General features: G+C 41.7%; 1 protein-coding gene across 6 annotated transcripts in view; it reads right to left on the bottom strand.

The window, feature by feature from the left end:
* Positions 1–16,566, bottom strand: part of GBF1 (golgi brefeldin A resistant guanine nucleotide exchange factor 1) — a 97,194-nt gene extending 80,628 nt beyond the window's left edge. For 5 of the 6 annotated variants that reach the window (XM_063163644.1, XM_063163643.1, XM_063163642.1 and 2 more), the window contains exons 1-3: positions 16,467–16,566; positions 10,931–11,036; positions 9,586–9,652 (exon numbers count right to left, since the gene is read on the bottom strand). In XM_063163644.1, the coding sequence (XP_063019714.1) occupies positions 9,586–9,652; positions 10,931–11,036; positions 16,467–16,474 (181 nt within the window). In that variant the 5' untranslated portion in view covers positions 16,475–16,566. The remainder of the gene's footprint in view (positions 1–9,585; positions 9,653–10,930; positions 11,037–16,466) is intronic. The other variant, XM_063163645.1, reaches the window with a different exon arrangement.
* Between the last annotated feature and the right edge of the window lie 4,578 nt (positions 16,567–21,144).

Below are 21,144 nucleotides of genomic sequence, written 5' to 3' on the forward strand. Positions count from 1 at the left end.
AGGCTTAAAAGAGGGTCCTAACAAACAAGCTTTTTTACATAAAAAGCACAAGTTGAAATTAATTGTGGCTATATTAAAACTCACTGCCAGGCCAATTTTATTACTCAAAGTGGAATTAAAGACCCCTGTAGCCTTCTTTTAATAGCAGATTTACATACACGACCTCTTCAACTAGCTGCATGCAGGTAGATTCTTCAGAACAAAAGTACTTTTGATCCATTCTTCTCAAGCAAACAAACACACACACACCTAAGTTTGTACCCAAAAGTATACTGTTTAAGGACAAGAACATCTTTTAGAACAGTCTAGATTATTTTTATTACAGCATTAAGCCTTTAAAGTTTTAAAATGCTTTAATTGTTCCTGCTTCCTTAAATTGCGTACAGTTTGCATGTTTTCAGGTACCCTTTCCTTTTCAAATCTGCAGCACTGGAACCCTCTTCAAACATCTGACTAACACATCATAGAAGAGGAAACAAGCACAAGGAAGAAAAGGACCACCTTATAGGTGGAATTGAAAGTTGTTAAAAAAGATACTGGCCAGGGCTGAGTACAATCAAGCGAAATGTGGGCAAGATATGAACCGTACTACATGTAAGAGTTTATTAGCAGCCTCATACAGCTGCTCAAATTCAGGCATCTAATACAAGGATGTGAACAGCTGGTACCATCAGCTGCTGCTGCTGCAGAATGAAAGGGAGTGTGTGACCTTCTGCTGCAGCACACGGGCCTCATGCATGTGAACGAGCACCGGTACGCGCTGCCAAAGTCTAGAGCATTCAGAAACTACAGGAAGGAAAAACTACAATTTAAAGGCAGCTGAACAAGAATGAACTGCCCTTTTAGATTTTTAATGTATTGTTCATAAAAGTGAAGGGAGAAACTGTGCGCAAAATTTAACCTGATGTTGTCTGTGACACATGCTTAAATAGTCAATAGTCAGTTACCAAACAACCATTTAGGTAAGCATTTCAGGATGCCTATGGTGGTCTTCCTCCTCCTCATTAATGAATGATACATTTCTTCAGTAATTTATTTTCTCTGAAATTTCTTAATTTTTTCCAAATCTTGTACTACAACTCAGCTGCAGTTAAGAGTCCTATTGCTTTTTATAATGTCTGAGTATTTTTATTTCTCCTTCTCCTATGTTTCCAACCTGCATTTTCTTTCACAACACACTGAATACAACAGTGGTTTGAACTGACAAGTTTTAACTTCACAACTGCACCATGCAAAAAGCACAGACATATTAACTTCAGAAAGTCTAACAGATGAGGATTCTATGTCTATCTATGTCCTTCAACTAAAGAAGAAATATCTACCAATTAGGAGTTCAAAGCAAGAGTAGGTTGCTTTAACACTTGCAGTGACATTTCCAAGTCACACAGATACAGTACATCACACAATACCAGTGTATATCTATCCATTTTCTACAATCACCACTTGATGTGGTGATTTTAGAAAATGGATAAATGTAAATGTTCCTTCTCAAAACACATTTTTTTATCTCCTATAATTTTGTGATGACATGTACTGATTCACCGTCCCTAAAATATTAACATATATTTAATTGCTCATTCTTTTAATAAAACAACAGATTTTCATTCACTCACAAAGTTCTTCCCCAGAAAGTATCTGTTGATACCAACAAAAGCTCACCCATGACACTTCCATCCCTCACCTCAGAATCCATCACATCACAAAACCTCAGACCCTATCTTCAAGCCACTGTACTGCAGACTTCATACATATAATTTTGTCTTTTTTTGTGGCTTTGAAAAGTGATGAAAAGCAAGTTAAAATTCTGCTGTCTAAGAGACGACCAGAATTTCCCTAGGACTGTATGCATCAGTTTTATGTCTTTCCTGGACATATCTGCTGTCTTGTATCATTTTCTAAAGACAAATTACAAAAGCAAGATGACAGATCACAGAATATTCTGAATTGAAAGGGATCCACAAGAAGCATCAAGTCCAGCTCTTGAGTGAATGGCCCTGTGGACCCACAACCTTGGTGTTATCAGCACCGCACTCTGACCAACTGAGCTAATACCATATTGACTGTCCATCCAACATTTTTAAGAATTTACCATGACAAGGTCCATAACATATTGGAAGATTAATATTTTTTCTGATTGCAAAGAAAACCTCCCAAACCAAGCACAAACAAAAAAAACCCTTCAGCAATAGTCTATTCTGTAACACTCAGCTAAAAAGCTAGATACTTATCTTAAACAGAAAAAGCTCCTGCAAGTTTACTTCAAATGGGCAAGCCACCAAGTACACATCCCTCACTATCAACGTTCCTTAACCAATCAATCTGCTATTTTAATAACAATGTTCTCCATTAGTCTGCTACTTTTACACTTACCTTTTAATCCCTGCCGTTCTACTTCTTCTCATCCTGACTTTTTTATTCCACACTAATCATTGAGAGAAGCAGCACTTTTTCACAGATCCCTGCACTACTCCTGAAGAAAAGGACACTTTGCCCAATTGTATCTGCTTTCAAACCTCTCCTTCCAACTCAAATCTTGGTATAAACCATATTAGGGACCAGCCAACAACAGCCTGTTTGAAGGACAAATTGAGGTAATGATTAAGAAAAACCCTCAAGCGTTAACAACTTTGTATACTTAATGATTCCTCTCTGTTGCTACCCTCTTAAGCTACACACTCTTTGAGATGAGGAATACTTCAGTATGCTTCTTGGGTATGCATAATCAACACTTCTTGGCAGTCCTGTTACATACTATGCAACTATATAAATATGCACCTGCACTTTCTGACACAAGTTATTGCTTCTTGGAAGTTAATCACTTTTGGGACAATATTTTTAACAGGTTAGATGGCAACCATTGAGTGAGGAAAGAAGACAGGTAAAAGGAGGAAGGAAGAAGAGCTATATACTTAGTAAACTACTAGTAGAATTAAGCAACTTCATGCATACTCTTACTTCCAGAGGGTTTTTACTATAATGCAAATGGGCACAATTCCTTTTCACTAATCTTGACCACCAAACAAAAACATCATCAAAAAAACTTGATATAAAACCTCAATGGCTGACTTAAGAGGAACCTTAGCTTCTATGCAGCATCTGGTACTGCCTGTCCACCAAATCAAACTGCAATTTATTGCCCCCTAATGTACATCCATTAAGCCATTTCCTTCATGGCTCCACTTCACACAGAAGCAGTAACTGAAGGAAATAATGGAGTGCCCAACAAGTGGGGAAGTAATTGCTCAACAAGCGTGGAACAAGAGAGAGTCAGTTGCACACCATGCACATGTGGCAGCTCTTCAGAGCCCAGCCCTGCAGTGGTAACAGAAAGCTGGTGTTACAGAACAAACCCACTGTGGGAACTCTTCCAAGCAACAGCCAGGAGTGCTTGTCCATCTAAATCCTTGGGTCCTTAAGGATTAGGGGTCAGGAAACAATTCCTCCCAACAGCACCACCTCCTGCCTGTACCTGCCAGTCATCAGCCATGCACAGAAGGAAGACTTCAGCTCCAAGTTCTAGTCTTAAACTGTACTCAGAGAACTGTGTTGAAAGGATGCTTAAGTGGTATCACAAAGGTTGTGGGGCTGAACTGCATAAGGAACTCCAGGAGACATGCAGAAATACCCAGTGTGAAGACCACCTTACTGGGTTTGTTAGGTTTTTTTGCTCTAAATACTCTGAGATTCACTCCACTTCTTTCAATTTCTTTCATTAAATTTCTTACTACACAGAAACACAAAACAGAAGATAATCACAACATCTAAAACGTTATCAAATTAAAGACTCTACACAGAGTTTCTTCCTTTCTGTATGTCAGTATTAGTTACAAAAATATCTCAATTATAAGTTTCTCCCCAGGAGTTTTAATTTCATTCATTAACCCGTGTTGAAGGGCTCAATGTACAATCCAACAGAATCAATTAGAGCTCCGAGTGATACCATCCATACCTGACTCCTCACTCATTCTGCATAAATGCTGGCCTGCACACAACAGAAAAGCCATGAAAAAGGTCATGGTGCTTGTCTTGGTGGATCTTAAATCATTCCTCATCAAGGACATTCTTCCTCCTTCTTTCATACAGAAAGTAAACAAAATCTTAAGTGAAATTTTGACAATTCTTGCGCTCACTTTGGGCTGGAGAAGCTCCCATCCCAGTTGTAGTGCAGCTACCATTCTTAGAGTACATCAGTGCTTAAAGCACATCACTCTGGGAAAATCACTTAGAAAATAAAGCACAAGGTTAGCAAGCACCTGGGAAAAGTCTGATTTATTATTTCTTCAAGAAAACACAAAGAAAATCTATGCCAAAATACCAATATCTATGCTAAAAATATCCTCGAGGAAGATTCAAAGACCTCAGCCATAAGACAGTAATTTGATTAATTTGAGGCTAAAATGACATTAAAAAGATTAATCTCACTCAGAGTATTTGGAACTATCTGCAGCTTCAAAACAAAAATACTGCACTGAAATACATTCTCTGTGTAGTTGGGAGGATGTCTGCATTCATTTAGACTAGAAACTTGCTTTTAAAATGACAATTTTTACTGTATTGTCTGAACACAGTTAGCAAAACTCAATCTGGATTCAACCTGCAAGCAAAGCATCAAATTTAAGTTGGCACCTTAATATTCTTATTTCTTATAATAAGAAAATATGAAGAGACATAAATTATCACTTTTGTACACAGTGTCAGGTCATCCAATAATTAGAGTGAGGCCAAGTTAAAGCTATAGAGGAAGCCTTATTCCATGAGCTTCCAAACCTTCCTTATACCCTCTCCATTCTTCTTTAAAAATTCATAGAGAATGCCACAAAGCTAAATGTTAGCCTGAATTGCTTGGTATTCAAAAATACCAAATTAACACATATGAATACCTGTTACTAAAAAAAAAAAAAATCCTTTTATTTTTTTGAGTTATCACAAGAACAGACACGATCTGTAAGATCAGTGAGTGTTCTAGATCTTTGATAGGAAGCTGACATGCCACAGGAAAAAAAAGATAGTTTTTTTTTTTTTTTCAATGGCTGATCTAGATAACATTTCTATCCTTCAATGCAAGCAATGGGAGAAATATCACAGTATGCAGGTCATCATACTTGTTATTTGCCAGTAAATTCAGGCACTTCCAGCAGAAACTCAAGATCTAAATAATAAATAAAATACAGTATTGCTGTTACCTGCAAAGCAATAAGCATCACAGCACTTTACATATCACACATTCATACAGTCTAATTCCTACACTTCTTGATAAAAAAACCACAAACACTACTTTTTTCTAATTTCTTAACTTGAATGAACATCTCATATTCTAACCATTAGCACTTCAATAGCATTGAGAAGAGGCCACATATTTATATTTAGTACCAATTTACCACTTTTTAACTAGATCTTTGAAAAAGTTCAGACATTAATACAGAATCAGGATAAAATTCCTGTATTGTTTTATACAACTGACAGGTTTTCCATAAAAACTGAGTTTCCAGAGCTCAGACATGAGAAAACAAGTGTGCAATCAAGTCTACATTCCAGAAAACTGATGGCTACAGTAACAACTATATTAAGTCAGACACTGGGCAAAGGTTCTCCTACAGTTACAGTCATTTGACCTTTAGCCAGCTCTTAATGCCCCAGCCAACCCTCTAAAGATGGAGATTTGCAGCAGCTTCTTGTCTGAAATAAGCCATGAAAAGATTCTTCTGAACCCACTGTACAAGCATTCATTTAAAATGTCATGAATGTGCATGAAATCAGAGTGCTTCTAACAGCTTACTTTGCAGCTTCTGTTTAAAGGCACTAACTCTGAACCACCAGAGGATAAAAGGACTCAAACCTTGCAGTCTGGCACTCATGGACCTAAAATATACACAAGCACCCTCTTCACAGGTGTGTTTACCTAGTTTAAACCTTATTTAAATAGACTCTTGATGCACACACTTTCCACAAACACCTGCTTCTCCCACGTAGCCATGACTTGCACAAGGCAGCTGCAGTCAGTCATTCCTGTCCCAAAGCCATCCCACACACCAGCAGGCAGCACCTCAGGCACTGACTCAGCTCCCTGGTCAGAGCAAAGCACAAACTCTGTAATGAGGAGAATGACAACAGAAGTGTCTGCTCTTACCTCTACATCCTACCGGAATGGTCTGAAGACTTCAACAGCCAGAGAAGCATTTAAAGAAACCCAATCCTCATGAAATCATGGAAAAGTAGGCTTATAATTAATTCATATTTCCAATTATTTGCAGTTATAAAACCTAAGTTGGAACCATTCATGAAAGAAACAGTCTCAGTTATCACTGGACATTAAAAAGAAGCTTTCTTTTGGTGACCTAAATCCATAACAAAACTGATAAAATGAACAAATGTTTCAATATCCAGACATATTTTTCAGAGTACTCAGCCCACTTTAAAGAGCAGTCAAGTGGAAGCTGTGGTGACAGTGGCCCTTGATCCAAACTTGTATCAATACAGGTTTTCATCAGTTTTAAAATAACCTTTGAATGTGTAGCTATATTTCAATTTTGCATGTATGGACAAAGCTTGATAGTCATTGCTTCCATATGGTCATAATTCAGGACACTGACTTCTGCTTTTTCTAAGCACTAGAAATATGACACACAACATCAAATTTAAGCTTATTGTGGTCATCTTAGCATTGCAAGCATTCAATTATTAAATTTATCTTGGATTAACTTATGCATCACCCAAGACAACAGAACCTCTATTTCCTTTCTGTTTTTCAGGCAACTACTATCAATAGTCAAACACATGAAAATGTAGTCCATGAAAATGTAAAAATGGCATCCAATAAATCACCTGCCAGTGGATCAGAGGTGGACGTGCTGCTCATTTTCAAATTATTAAATTCTTTTTATAAATCGACAAAAAATTCCCACAGAAATTAGGTTTATCAGAATTTTAAAGAGAAACTTGAAAATATTCAGGTTCAAGGCCCTTAGCTAGATATGCTGAACTGCAGAAGTGAAGTTTCTCTTACCATAATCATGGGACTGTTTGTGCAACACAGCTTCTCTACATGCTTCCTCCAAGAGCACAGGTAGAGGTTACAACAGGATGGGATACCACACTTAGCTGCAGGCACCTAATTTAGTTACTCTTGAGGAGCAATACTTTGAAACAGGAATCTTTAGCTGCTGGGGGCATACAGTGCATCTTTATACCCTTGACCAGGGTATTTCAGCATCACAGGCATGACAGAGTTAATACCCACTAGCTCAGAGGAGAACAAAAGGTACTCCACTGCAACATGCCTAACATTTACATTGCCTCTCTTTGCTCATTAAACAGGTTTTGGTTAAATAATGAACAAACTGTATTACAGACTCCGATGAGAATTCCAAAATTATAAATCAACTGGTAAAGCCCAGAGGAGAATGAAGGGAGTGGGAGGGAAGGAAGGATAATATTGACTAATATAAAGGGCGCAGCTTGACAGTGGATATTCCTGCCACACCTGATCAAACATGCTCCATGGGGGAGGGGAAGGGAGGGAGAGAGCAAGAGGGGAGATGGGACAAGGCAGCCTGAAATTTGCATCCGGAACAGATTAAAATGGGTTCTTGGGGGATTGAGAAAATACATAATATATATTACTATAAATGCAAAATTGTACTAAAAGCTAACTCAAATGTCAAAGATTACAGCTTGAATAAATTTAAATATAAAAGCAATGCGTTTCCATGAGCTAATGAAAGAGACATGAAAGGAAGGTCTAGGGGAAAAAAAAAAATCGCCAAAAACCCCCTATGCTGGGACTGGACTTTTGATTGCCTGGAAGGTGATTCAGGACACTCTGCACCATTCAAAGTATTGCTTGGGAACAAGTCCATGTCTAAAATGGAAAAAAGATGGAGCACAGCAATGATGTCCTATCTCAAGACACTAGTCAGTAAATAGCAGTCACTGCAGCTGAAATTACCTGTAAAAAGAATCCCATGTAGTCAAACCATATACAAGCAATTATTATCTCAGCAGGAACAACACTTACCTGATGACTAATACAAAAGGAGTCTCTGAATCTCTCAGGACATTAAACTTTGCTTTCTCTAACATAAGTAGATAGTGAACTTGGATTTTTTTCCCCAACAAGTCAACAGCACATTGTACCTAGCTGCTCTAGATAAATGGCCAGTCCCTGACATTTACTTATACTGCATTTATTTGAGCATCCTGACAGTCCCTGCTCTTGTTGATGAGAAGAGGTATTTGCAATAATGGCAAAGAACTTCAGGAAGCTTATTAAAAAAAAAAAAAAATTCATCTCATAGAAGGAAGAAATGTAAAATTTCCTCCCAATACACTTTTGGTGACTGCACATATATCTTACAGAAAGTGAGTGAGCTTACAGAAAACCCCCATAAATCCAGACTGTCATGTAGTCCAGGTACAAGCGTAATATCCAGAACAAAGACACTATCCAGAAATGCAAGCTCTTCAGCAGTTCCCTAAGATGTCATGATCTAAGAGAAAAATCCTGCTCACAACCACAGAAAGTTAACCTGGCAGAGAAAAGCAAAGCATTACACTTACAGGCAGACAGGTAAGAGGAAGGAATAAAGGCTTAGAACTGGCACGTGTCCTCAGCACCTCTTGTCACCATCCCCTGGAAGCAGCACTACGGTGCTTCCAAAGAACACACTTCTTATGGGATTCCAGACTCAGCAGTGATGCAAGAATAAGCATGCTTCACAGCTAGAAATGCAAAAGGTCCATCTCAAACTAAGGTTGAGTGCAGTTCTGAGCAGTCACTGTAATAAGGGGACCAGAAATGAAGTTTACTTTCAAATACTACAATCAGTAAGAAAAAATCCTGGGAAGAACATGCAGAATGCCATATGGAGTTTAGGATTAGCTTCACCTCCAGGCTCTCAACATATACTTGGGTTACACTTAAACAATCAGTCCTGAAACTACAAAACCAGAAAATGTTGGGGGAAGGGAGAAAGATGGGTTGTGAGAAAAACAATGCTCAGAATACACACCACAGCCTTGTGTACTACTTCTCTAATCAATACAGATTTCCAGTGCAGATGATCACAATTTCTTTCAGTGCAGGTGATCACAAAGTCTTTCACTTGAAATCCAAGAGAGAGAAACAGAGGTCTGTGGTTTACGTATTACATAATGAAAGCTAACAAACCAAAGAATGTGAGGAAAAAACAAAAAGAAACCACTTTCTAAGCAGATTTTTTCCATCACTCACAGATCAGAAGGCATAAACAAACCACAAAAAAGCTATGCATGATAATACACCACATTTTACATACTACTACAAGCTTCAGTATATCAAAAAAACATGCATCTTTATAAAATTGCATGTGTATACACTCACACACAAAATTTATATATATCCCTATAGACAGTGGCAGCAGTGGTATTTCTGTGGTATTTCTAGTTTACATTGATATTATTTGCCCAAAAGTATGTGCATGTTTCCTCTTTTCTTGTTCTTCAATAAATGACTTCTGGATAGTAAATAAGACAAATAAATACACCTGTACATTTACTTACATATACCCTAGCAGGTACACATACCTGCTGATTTCTGTAGAAGCTTACCTGTTATATTATTCAGCACTTCTTTTAGGTGGCTAAAGCTATGCAGCAGGGGATCCCTTTCTTCATCCTATAGGTTATACATAGGAAGCAAGTAATTAAGGAGGCAAACATATTCCTGAAGACAAATCTTAATAATGGGTCTGTTAAAGACCTCAACATCACATTCACAGAAGTGCTGTGGTTTGAGTTTATCACTGTCAGCATGTTTACACCATCAAATCCAAAAGTAGCATTTTTATTTTCCTGCCAGTGCTCCCCAATATCACACAGCTGAAATGTCAAAGCATGGGTCCAACACTGAGCATTCTGCTTTGGTTTTATTGTCCTTACAAGTATTTCTGATCAGCCTCGTGCTATTCAATAAATTTCACTGCAAATCTAACTCATATCATATTGAAATGGCTCATCTGGATTTGCTATAATGTTAATCTATGCAGATTGTAATGGGAGCAGAAATACAATGACATTTTATGCCATTAAAATAATTTGAAGAAAGAATCACAGTGCAATATTTATATGAATTAGCTGCATCCTTTAGCCTTAGTCTATCTTTATGACATTAAACTAAGGAGGAGCAACAGTTTCTCCAAGCTGAGTGCAGCCGCACCCACACCTCGAGGAGAGGCCGTGAGCTCTGATGAAGAAATGCCTGTTAGAAAGAAAAAGGGCCCTGCCCTTGGACAAAGTGAAACCACTTGTGCTGGATGACAGCCATCTGCACTCATGTGACATTCCGAAGTGCACCACATCCACACATTTACATTGTGGCAGCCAAAAACCCACCAAAGCGGGGTTACACTTGGAAACACTTTGTTTAGGATTTTTACCAAAGCAGGTTTGAAACTATTGACAGGTTTCAGTCAGGAATATAAACAGCAGGAAAAAAACAGAGCTGAAAACAGATACTATGCCATATGAAAAATTTAAAAATACTCTATATATAATTACTTCCCCAATTTTTATTTCATGGCTTTTGTGATGAAGACTGTCTTCCCCAAGAAGGTACAAAGGACACATAAAAACACTGTGCTAAATAAAATAACACCATATATGGAAATTCGCTGACATCCCCGGTGATAAAAGTCTAAATGAGATGACTCCCACATGGAATACAATGTGGACTTTTTGCATTTACAGGATAAGAAGGTAGAAGACTCCTAGTTTTGTAGCTGGCACGAGATGCCCAAAACAATGTAAACAATGCAGAAAGTTATTCCAACTTTACTTAAAAAAGGTACTTTAACAAGTGCTACAAAAAACTGAGGTACTTTTCCAAAGCCAGCTGGTTTCTGTGATAGGTGTTTCCACCTGCTGCTACAGATGGCAACAATTCAAGGTAACTTACCAGATGTGTGTGAGTGCTCCATCGGGCATTACGCTTTATGGCTCCCACCACTGCGTTGATTTCACCTTGTACAATGTAAATGTTCTTATCCACCATCCTGACAATTCTGAAAATAAAGGTAATTCAAATTAATCTCTAGCCTCTTAGAGTAATTGTCTTCCTCAGATTAAACAAAGTTGACTCCAACCAAGAAAAGGGCTGCAGTGATGAAAGAAACTCTTTCAAATTTGTTTTGTACAAGCACAAAATACAAGTTAGTACATGTAACAATACAAGTACTTCATCAAAAGAAAACACTTTTCCATAGCATACTTTCAAAACCATGACAGCAGACAGTTAGTTCTAACAGCATCTTTGTAATGCAAGAGATCACTTTGCCAAGGCACATTCCTAATTTTTCTTCCAGTCTATGTAAGTTGACAGAAAGATAAAGTGTTGGGGTATCAGGACAAACATCCATGGCAATGCCATAACACATGCATCTCCAGCACTCATGCAAATTCCTGCAGCCCTACACAGAACACAAAGCTAACCTTGTACTCTCTTAGAAAAGCATCAGTGGGATGAATGAGCTGGCCAGAGCAAACCTCTTTGGGACTTAAAACGTTGACAAAATAAAGTAATTTGTAACAGATGTTGATTTCACACTTGCTTCACAAAACAAAGCTTTCAAGAAAGCAGGAAAGTAAAAAAGATGTGACTAAAACCCCACAAAGAAATGAGCAAAACTGGATGGAACATAGAGGAAAAATGAGAAAGCTGAAGGCAGACACTTACTCTCCTGTAATCTGAGGTCTTTCAGGGAAAAAAACTTAAAATGATGCATCCAGAAAGAGGCAGAAGGGGGGAAAAAATTAAAAGCAAGAAAGATTTCTGACAGTCTGAGAAAAAGAAGAGTGAACTTCTATGGGACTGCTCTCTTTATACTAGCTGTAACTCAGATACAGTCAAGCATCAAGAAGTAAGAATGAAGGGGAATGAACAGACACAAATGTTTGTAAATAAAAACAGAATTTATAAAGAGGCCAAAGAGTCAGATGATACCATGTCTGTAAATGAGAAGGATTTAGTGATATGGTAGCCAAATAATGAGACTTTTTCAGGAAAAATAAAGAAAGGAAAATGAGGACTCCTGCTTGAAATCACAACAGGTCATCCACAGGGAAGCAAAAGATTGGAAACAGGTGAAAGACTGATTGTAACACTTCAAACCTGACAGGCTCATGCGAAGGACTCAGCTGGGAAGGGGAGGCAGGGGCTAATAAAGCACAGAGAATATGAGAAGGACTTTTGCCCATGAAACAAAAGCAAAGCTGGAAAGAAATGGTTTTGGTAGATTACACGGGACCTCAGAAAGATCACCACAGAAATTTCAGAATATTCATCCTGGATCTGTCAGGCTTCATGTCAACTAGCATGTCTGAATTATCAACAATGCTTCAAATACACAAACATCCTCTGAATGAAAGAGACTAATTTGCTTCAAGACTCCATAAACAATGGAAAGAAAGCAAAGTTTTATAAAAAGATATCTCATCAAAGGACAGCATCAGATTCGTTGCTTCATTTTTTCAGGTGTTTGCAATAGAATGCTCTTATGGCAAAACTGTTTATTTCATTAAATGAATTATACATAATGGTACTCCCAGGTGTAAGACAATAATTTAAGCAAAGACAAAAGTATTTTGTAAGAACAGTCATGACAGACAAATAGGGTTTCCAAGTAATTTGCTTGTGCCCTGAAGAACAAAGGTTTATATCCTTCCTCCACAATATATAACAGAACCACCAATACACTTCCTACACACGTGGCTAATGCTTGAGAGATGTTCCCATCCTCAACAGTAAGTTATTTCATACATTATTCAGATGATTGCATTGAAATACCATTGATCACAATGTTTCTATTTCACTTTATTGTCCTTGTTTTAGTACAAGGCATGAATGGGAGATTTCTCCTTCATGTAAAATTCCTCGCTTATTTATTTTTTCTTTCAGTAATTCCATTATTTTCTGTATTTCTACATCAGGAGTTTCAGGGCTCAAAATTCTAGTCCAGGGAAATACTTCTGATGAAATACTCTATACGTTCTTCTTTGTCAGACCTAAGTTTTTCCTGTTCACTGTTTAAAAACAGTATTGAACGTGTAAAGTGTGTAGCACCATTCCAGGCATTTAGCAAACTGACATGGAAACATTATTTCAGAAAGCATGTAAATGCCAGACAGACATATTACAAACCTTGCACACATATAGGGACTTAATAGTTCTGACAGTATTTAAAATGAAGCCAAAGCTTAAATACTGTTCTGCCTGAATCTGTTTGTAAGAATTCTATTTCTTCTCCTCTGTTTTTAACATAAAATAATTAAATAAACAGTTGGTTAAAACTCCATCTCTCCTGAATGTAGAAGACTTAAAATTCCCAGCTAACTGTAAGTGGCAAAATATGAAGAAAATAGACAAAAACCTCCAATACACACCTTTTCCTTTTCACCTGATCCTTGCAAAAACTCTATGTTACTTGGCAGGGCTCTCCTGACATAAGAAAACCCTGCAAAACTTAGGGCAGTATTTCATTGCTAACTGTCTGAGAAGATTCAAGGAAAATGCACTCCTTTCCTCATTGCAGATTCTATAAAATACAACTTTATTCAAAAGTACAAAAATTCACTTTATGCATGCCAACAAACTCATTCCAGCAGTGCAACTGAAACAACCTATCATGCCACAGATGCAAATTCCCACTCAGGCTCTGAACATGAAACACTGAGCTCACTTCCCCACCAGCACTGGGTGGAGATGGAGGGAAATACTGCTTTATATTTAAGCTTGCAGCTAACCAAGCAATAGCATTCCAAAGTAAACCATAAAGCAAATGGAGCTTTGCAACTTCATACTGGAGAAGGAAACAGAAGAGAACTACAGAGTGAGCATGAAAGACAGACATCTATTTTCAGAGAGATGCACATTGTAAGATAAACCCACCAAAAGAATCATTCATCCATATAAAAATTTAAATTTGAAATTTTATTTCAAGAAATGGATAGAGCTTCACTAAACTCCAAACCTCCCAAAGGCTACCCCTTTTAAATTATTAGATAATTTCTGTATGTGTTCCTTCAACTGCAGCATCACCACAAGGAACAACTGATCACACTTTAGAGCTCAGTATAGATGTCCTGAATCAAAAGAAGTTTTAAGATTGAAATGAATGCTGTGAAGCAGCAGAGAAAAAAAGTTACACAATTTACCAGACCAGCACTGAATGATCAGCTGGGTTTACAGAAGCATGGTGGGAGTCAAGCAAAACCACCAGACATTCGTTCAACTTAGAGAAGAAAAAATGTTAACATGAATTCAGGCTTAATGTTACAAAGCTATGGTCTGAAGAATGGGGTACTGTAAAAGTGTTGAACAGCTTAACAGAACTAACACTGAAGATCATCAACAAATCAACAAATTTGAAACAACCTCCCTAGCAAAGGTATGTTCCAATACCTCCTGATCTCAAACCAAGAATAAATGCCTTTCTTTCAAGCAATCAAGCACAAAAATGTAGTGGATTCAATACAGAAACAAATGGGTTCAGTTCTGTGGTCTTAAGTTAGGGAAAAGGAAAAACAAAACAAAGAAAGGTACCTACTATATTTCAAATGCTTTTTAGCTCCTTAGTCCTTCAGCTAGTAAAACTGAAGGGCTATATAAACTCCTGTTTCTTAGTCAAGACAGATTCACATATCTGCTTAAAACTGCAGATTAGTTCTCAGATATGCTCCAGCACAGAAATTCAACAGACAGCACAGTGAAAATGACAGCTCCAAACCAAGGCAACAAGGTGCCCAGGCCACCACAAGAAGAAGAAGGGAGGCTGCTACCTTTCACAGCCTCACTGACAACAGCATTGGGAACACTAAGTGGGAAAAGGTTGATGCCTAATCATGTCATAAAAGAACAAAGGCTCATATTCATAACATTGTCAAAACCTTCAATGGTGCTCTATGGATAACAATTATCACTACTCTGAGACTTCTGAAATAGCATCACATGTAGAATCTTCATATAAAAACATTGACAAGATTTACACCTGCTAATGTTATTTCACACATGCACTGAACATTCCGTTTCTCAACCTCGGAATGTCTTACCCCTACACATCCCAACAGACAGGAAGCCAATTTATTCCTAATATTACCACTCTCTCTTCTGCAGCAAAATGCCTGCAATTCTTCTGCAAACAAGCAAGAGTTGGCATCAGAAGCAACAAGGTCTGGCAGACTTTCATCAAGTCATTTCTTCCTATCATTAACTTTAGCCTTCAGCCATGGCACCTGATTTAAACGCAGTGGCACTACTCCAATAAAGAGCAGTAGTGAAAAACAATATAACCACAACATAGAGAGGTAGTATTTCAAAGTAAGCTTCTGTTGACCCAAATTTTTACTGTTTATGACAATGCAGGAATAATCTAGATAGCTTCTGACCTAGATTTGCCCACCAGAGTCCTGATACAATACACTGCGACTAAAACAGAACACGCAACCTTGAATCACAAACAACTCCTGGCAATCTCACAGCCAGCTAGGTTTCCCAGAAGCCCAAGTGGCAATCAGAAAGTTCCTTTTCTTCCTACTAAACCTCACATGGAAGGTACATGAATGTCGACTAAGAAATTTAACTTGCTTGGGTTTTTCAAGTAGTAACTGTTCTGCAAAAAGCATCAGAGGCAGCAAAAGTTCAAAGAAGTCAGGATGTTTCTCCAAAGACTAGCTCCTAATGCCTGGACAAAAGTGAGATAAAGCAATAATTTTTAACTGTGGAAAGGAACTGTGCAGTCCTGGGCATTTTAAGAATGCCCTTTAAAAGATAAGCAGCAGCAGCATGGTAGCAGTGGCACATCAGAAAGGAAGACAGGGACAAACTTCTCTACAAGCTTCCACATTCAGCTGCAACAGTGAGACTGGGCCTGGGAATCAAGTAGAGAAAGGCAAGTCGCATTTACCTGTCAAAACTGCATAGTAAAAATGAAACCCAAGGTTATTATGGTGAGAGAGATTTTCTTTTTTCCAATTATTTCATACTGTTGAAACTATGAAAAATGTCCCCGGATGAACTCCTAACACGGACGCTAAGGGGGCTCTGAGCGTTCCCCCGCCACAGCCACGAGCTGACCATACGCCAGGAAGGGACTGCCGACACCGACTGCAGGCAGCAAGCCCCGTGGGCACGGGGAGCGGGGGTGTGCAGGTGCAGCGCCCACCCCGCAGCTCGCTCCGGCCCGGCCCCGCTGTTCCCGCGGCCCGGGGGTCGCTGCCAGGCGGGTCCGTGCGCCCCCCGCCCGCGGGCACCGCCACGCGTGTCAGCCCGGCCGGCCGGAGGGGCGCCCGCCGCCCCCACCCGCGCCCGGCCCCCGCGGCTGCCGCGGTCCCGTCCCCGCCCCCCGCCGGTCCCGCAAGGTTCCCCCGCCGCCGCTTCCCTCCCGCCCGCCCCCACGTCGCGACAGTATCGCGACAGGCGGTCGCTGCCCGGCACTGACCCCCGCATCCAAAATGGCGGCGCCTGCTCCCCGCGGCGGCGGCCGCTTCACATAACCGGGCGGGCGACACCGCGGGCGGGAGGGCTCGGCCCGCCCCCAGTCCGCCCCTCCCTGCCGGCGGCGGCAGAGGCGAGGCCGCGGAGCGCGGGGTCCGCGGGGCACGGGCAGGGACACCGGCCCCGCTCCCTCGCACTGACGTGGAAACCGGCGCACCGTGACCCGCTGCCTGGTTACTGCGCAGACGGACAGCCCGGACAGCCAACCCGCGCACGATGCGCCGCGCAGCTCCCCGTGACGCCCAATGGAAACACGGCTTGCGACCGGAGGAGGCGGGCCCTACGGTGACAGCGGCAGGCAGCCAATGAGAGGCGAGAGGGTAGAACCAGCAGACCCGCTGGCCAATCGCGGCGCGGTGCGACGCCGCAGCCGCGCCTGAGCGGGCGCAGCCCGGGCTGCCGGGCGGAAGCCGGCGGGAGCGCTGCCCTCGCAAAGCATTGTGGACCGGGCCGGGCGCGGCGTGTGGGAGCCGGGGCCGCCCCGAGTGGGGGACGTGAGGGTGTGAGGGAGTGGGTGACAGCCCCGGGGCTGCACAGCCCGGCGAGGGCAGCAGCGCCCTTCCGCCGTGCTTCGCCAGTATTCCCAACTTGTTCCACAGCCTCTTGCAGCTGGTACCAGGCACGGCAGCGCCCATAGGAGCTCACGCCGCCTGTCCCTTCTCCTCAGTCCTGCTCCCCAGTAACTCCCCTCAGAGCTGAGCACAGCTGATCGCTTGGGCTACAAGCCACGGGCTGCAGCCTTAGTTCAGCCAGCACAGCGATCTTGGCAGACAGAAACCACTACGGAGTTTAAGAGCTATGCGAGGCTGCTTTATTGGCCTGCCCTTTGCAGCAAGAGCAATCACAGCGTTGTAGCTATACGGCACTTGGCAAAAGGAGTCCTTGGTGCTGCTCTCTCCCTCTCAGGTGCTTTTTATGTCTATGCTTCAGTAGCAATGCTGTGTGCCTTAAAGGCAGTAATTTGCAGAGGTCACTGCTTGTTTAAGCCTCTGCCCATTGAACTCGGGACAGAGGGCAGAAGGTTCTTGCAGCTGTGTTACAGTTTTACAGCTCTCGGATCTTCAGTCAGGTCAGCCTGGGCATCGGTTGTGACAGATGTTAGAATTGTCAAAGCAACAGCTACCCCAAAATCCTACACTCTTTAGGGAAAACACAAATCACTGGAACCAAGAGAAAGGTGAAAGGGTCAAAAAGTATTAATTCGCTTTTAATCACAACTTCATCTACCACAGTGTGACTGAGGAAAGTTCTCAGACAAAGGCTCAAGGGAATATCCAACAGCACTGTTCCGTGGCCAGCCAAATATAAATCTGAGGCTGACTTCAATGCTGCCCTAAAAAATGGCCAGGTATCATCACATATCAGTAGCTGTCAGACTATTGCCTGATCGAGATTCAACATGCCTTACATTGAAACTGCTGTTACCTTCCAGCTCTGACACCGCCAGGGGACCTTCTTCAACCTGGCTTTACCTGGCAGCATGTAGGAAGTTTTTGGATTTGGAAGTTAAAGCTGTAATTGCATTAAGCAGCCCCATTCCCTAGAGGTGAAGCAAGAAAGAGCATGCCCCAGTGGTCCAGCCATAGGCTCAGAAGCTAAGATGCATTCCTCCAGCCTCTGCTGCAGCCATACATGCAGTTTATCTCGAGTTCCTCAAAATGAAACAAACAGTCAAATACCGAGCCCAGATTTCATATGCCACTAGGCAATGAGTGAAGGTTTGCAGAACAAGCAAATTAGTTGCTAATGCTTTCTCCTTCCCTTTTGCCCCACTCCAGCAGATGCTAACTAACAGCCTGGTGGTATTTGCCAGACATTTTGAAATCCACAGGAGTTCATCTGCCACTCCATCCGTCTGCTCCCTGCTCTGGAAAGGGGATTTCAGGTGCTGGCTTAGCCACTGCACACCTTGCAGCTCAGTTCAGGTTTGTTGTGGCTGCCAGGAAAGGGTCTAAACCCAATTCCATGCCTTCTTGCCCCTTCCAGTGTCCACTGTGTAGCTCAGGCTCCCACCCAGTCACATCTGGTGAACTGGACCCTGCTAAGGTGTTATTTATGGAAGCCTGTCACGGAGTCGGAAACCAAGCCAGGCAGGAGCCTTCTGCTTCACCCAAGTGCATCTTAGTGCATTAATAAAGAGCAAACATTGCAATGTGCTTTGCATTTTTACTTACAATGCAGCACTGCATTGTCTGGAGAGAAAAACAATGTGGTTTGGCCCCACAGTGCCTGGGGAGGAGAGCTCCCTCTCACGCACTACAGCACTGCGTTAGTCAGCCCTCAGACAGCCCAGCACCACCCTGGCTGCACAGCAAGTCCTGCTGATGGGACAGTGTGGCACCAACATCTACAGCCTGGCAGCAGTGAGGAAACCTGGCATGCCTGGACTGCCTGATCCAGCAGTGTTTGAAGTGAGTGGTGCACAGCTATGGGCACGTGTGGGCAAATGGGAGCACTCTGCACCAAAAGATCCAGGTGTAGGACTAGGACATAGGATAATCCTTTGTCCCTTTATTTCCAAGATAATGCACTAGTTCTTAGGCACAACATCATGGTACAATGAAACCAAAGATCAGACAAGCAGTCTGTGCACATCCCCCTGCTATCTGGTCAGGAAAGCTTAGCTTTATCTTCACTACAAAGATGCAGCTTTTCAGCAGCTTCTGTCTTGAGTATTCCTCCTTAGCCCACAAGGAGCATATGGAAGGGATGCAAACTCACCAAACTCACTGACAATCATCCCCTCAGGCCTTTCCCAGCTACCTGGTCAGCTCACCTGCTTTCATGAGGCACTTAAGAAGCCAGCCCCTTGCAAAGAGCACAGTCTCCATATCACACCAGCTGCTTGCCTTTGGTGAGAATGTCAGAAATCCATGCTGCCAACCACCTGCATCTCTGCAATCTGCACCAGCCTTGTACAGACCATAACTCCTGCTCAGGCACCACCACTTCATGGTTATCCTCAGAGCCCAGATATCAGACCCATGGGCACTTGTAATACAGAAATTTTCCAGCAGATTGGGTAGTCTGAGATCTTCCCCTCCTCTTGGAGGCTTTTGCTGTTTCTCAGAGGCTTAGTAAGGTCTCTAGAAAAGAAAGCAGAAAGATGGAGTTTCTCAGAAGGCAAAAGTAGTTGTCATGGCTAGAAACTATGTGCAGCCACTCTTCCCAGAGCTAAGCATCCCCAAACCACTACTGATTGTGTGCAGAACACAGTGTTTCTAAGCAGCTGCTCCTTTCCAGAGCAAGCCCAGGTAGAGATTAGCCCAAAGCCAGCTGAAGGATCTCCAAAGGAAAACTGATGTGTGGCATCTGACACAATCTGGAATCCAAGTCAGGACCTACAACTGAAACAGCAGAGCTGCTGTTGCAGAAACAATTAAAAGGATTAAATCACTTCTCTGGAAACTACACAAACTATTAAAAACTGTACAAACTATACCAAGTACAGTACTAAACCTGCAGAGCAGACTCCCAAATCTAAAATACCTTGCCAGCTGTTCCACTTAGCTTATGTCTCCAGAACACTGCTGCACTTCCCAGTGACATCAAGCTCCCCCATGAACTTCCCAGTGTGATGTTTTTGTTGTCTCTTCTTGGCCAAGGCAAGCCATGCCTTTTTGGCAGGAGCAAGCTGGGCTCAGTTAGTCATATCTTTGTCACTTCTTGGCTAGACTACAGCTATGTGATACACCTGGGCATGAAGCCCACAGTGATTGTCAAATGCCAACTAGAAGAGCATGCTGCAGTGGCAGCCCTGGCTGCCACGAGTGCATCAAACCTACCTCTGCTCTCTAGGCCACCTTCTGGCATGAAAGCCAAGCCAAATTCAAGCTGGAGTCCTGATCTTTAAAGGCATTTGATGGCATGGACCCAGCATGGCTAAAAGATCAGTTAAGACACAGAGATGGAAACCATAATCACCAACAACTCCACCACTCCCCAAGAGCAATGAGCCCATCCAGCATGAGGACCATGTTTGTCTGTGGCAGAGACAGATCTTGTCTGAGAACAAACTCTTCCAGCTGGAGAAAAAGGAGGGGTGTCTAAGATGCTGAGTAATTCCCTTCTTTTTCATATCCCATCTCTCTGCCAAGATACGAATCAGGGTCGCTCTTGGTTTAGTTCGCTTTTACATTTTTTTCTTTTCTATTTTATTTTATTTAAAATAGTAACATCAATCTCCTGAACCCATGTGAAGCTCTTGTTCTCTTCCCCAGCAATGAAGTCCCCTGCTGGCAGGACAAGATGCAATGCAGCTAAGAGGTCTTGGCACTAACCAACAAGATCTACATTTCAACAACAAGCACTAGAGCCTCCCTCTCAAAGACACCCTTCAGGGGTCAGTCCAGCAGTTGAATTGAGGATGCCTTGATGACAAACTCCTTCTGCAGGTCCCTGGATGGTCTAATACAACAGTCTTTGCACTGTGCTCTGCAGGAAACCAACTTGGGACATGGTGTCCAACAGAAATAGCTAAAAATACATTTGTTTCATTATCACTTGTAAGTGTAAGCACAAACTGTGTTTGCTGCAGGTTACTGTAGGTGAAAAGTTTGGAGAGAGAGGGAGGCAGCTGAAGATAAGGTCCCTTCATTGCTGCAGACCTTATGCTCAGTGTT

This window comes from Melospiza melodia, chromosome 9 (assembly GCF_035770615.1).
Source record: "Melospiza melodia melodia isolate bMelMel2 chromosome 9, bMelMel2.pri, whole genome shotgun sequence".
NCBI lineage: Eukaryota > Metazoa > Chordata > Aves > Passeriformes > Passerellidae > Melospiza > Melospiza melodia.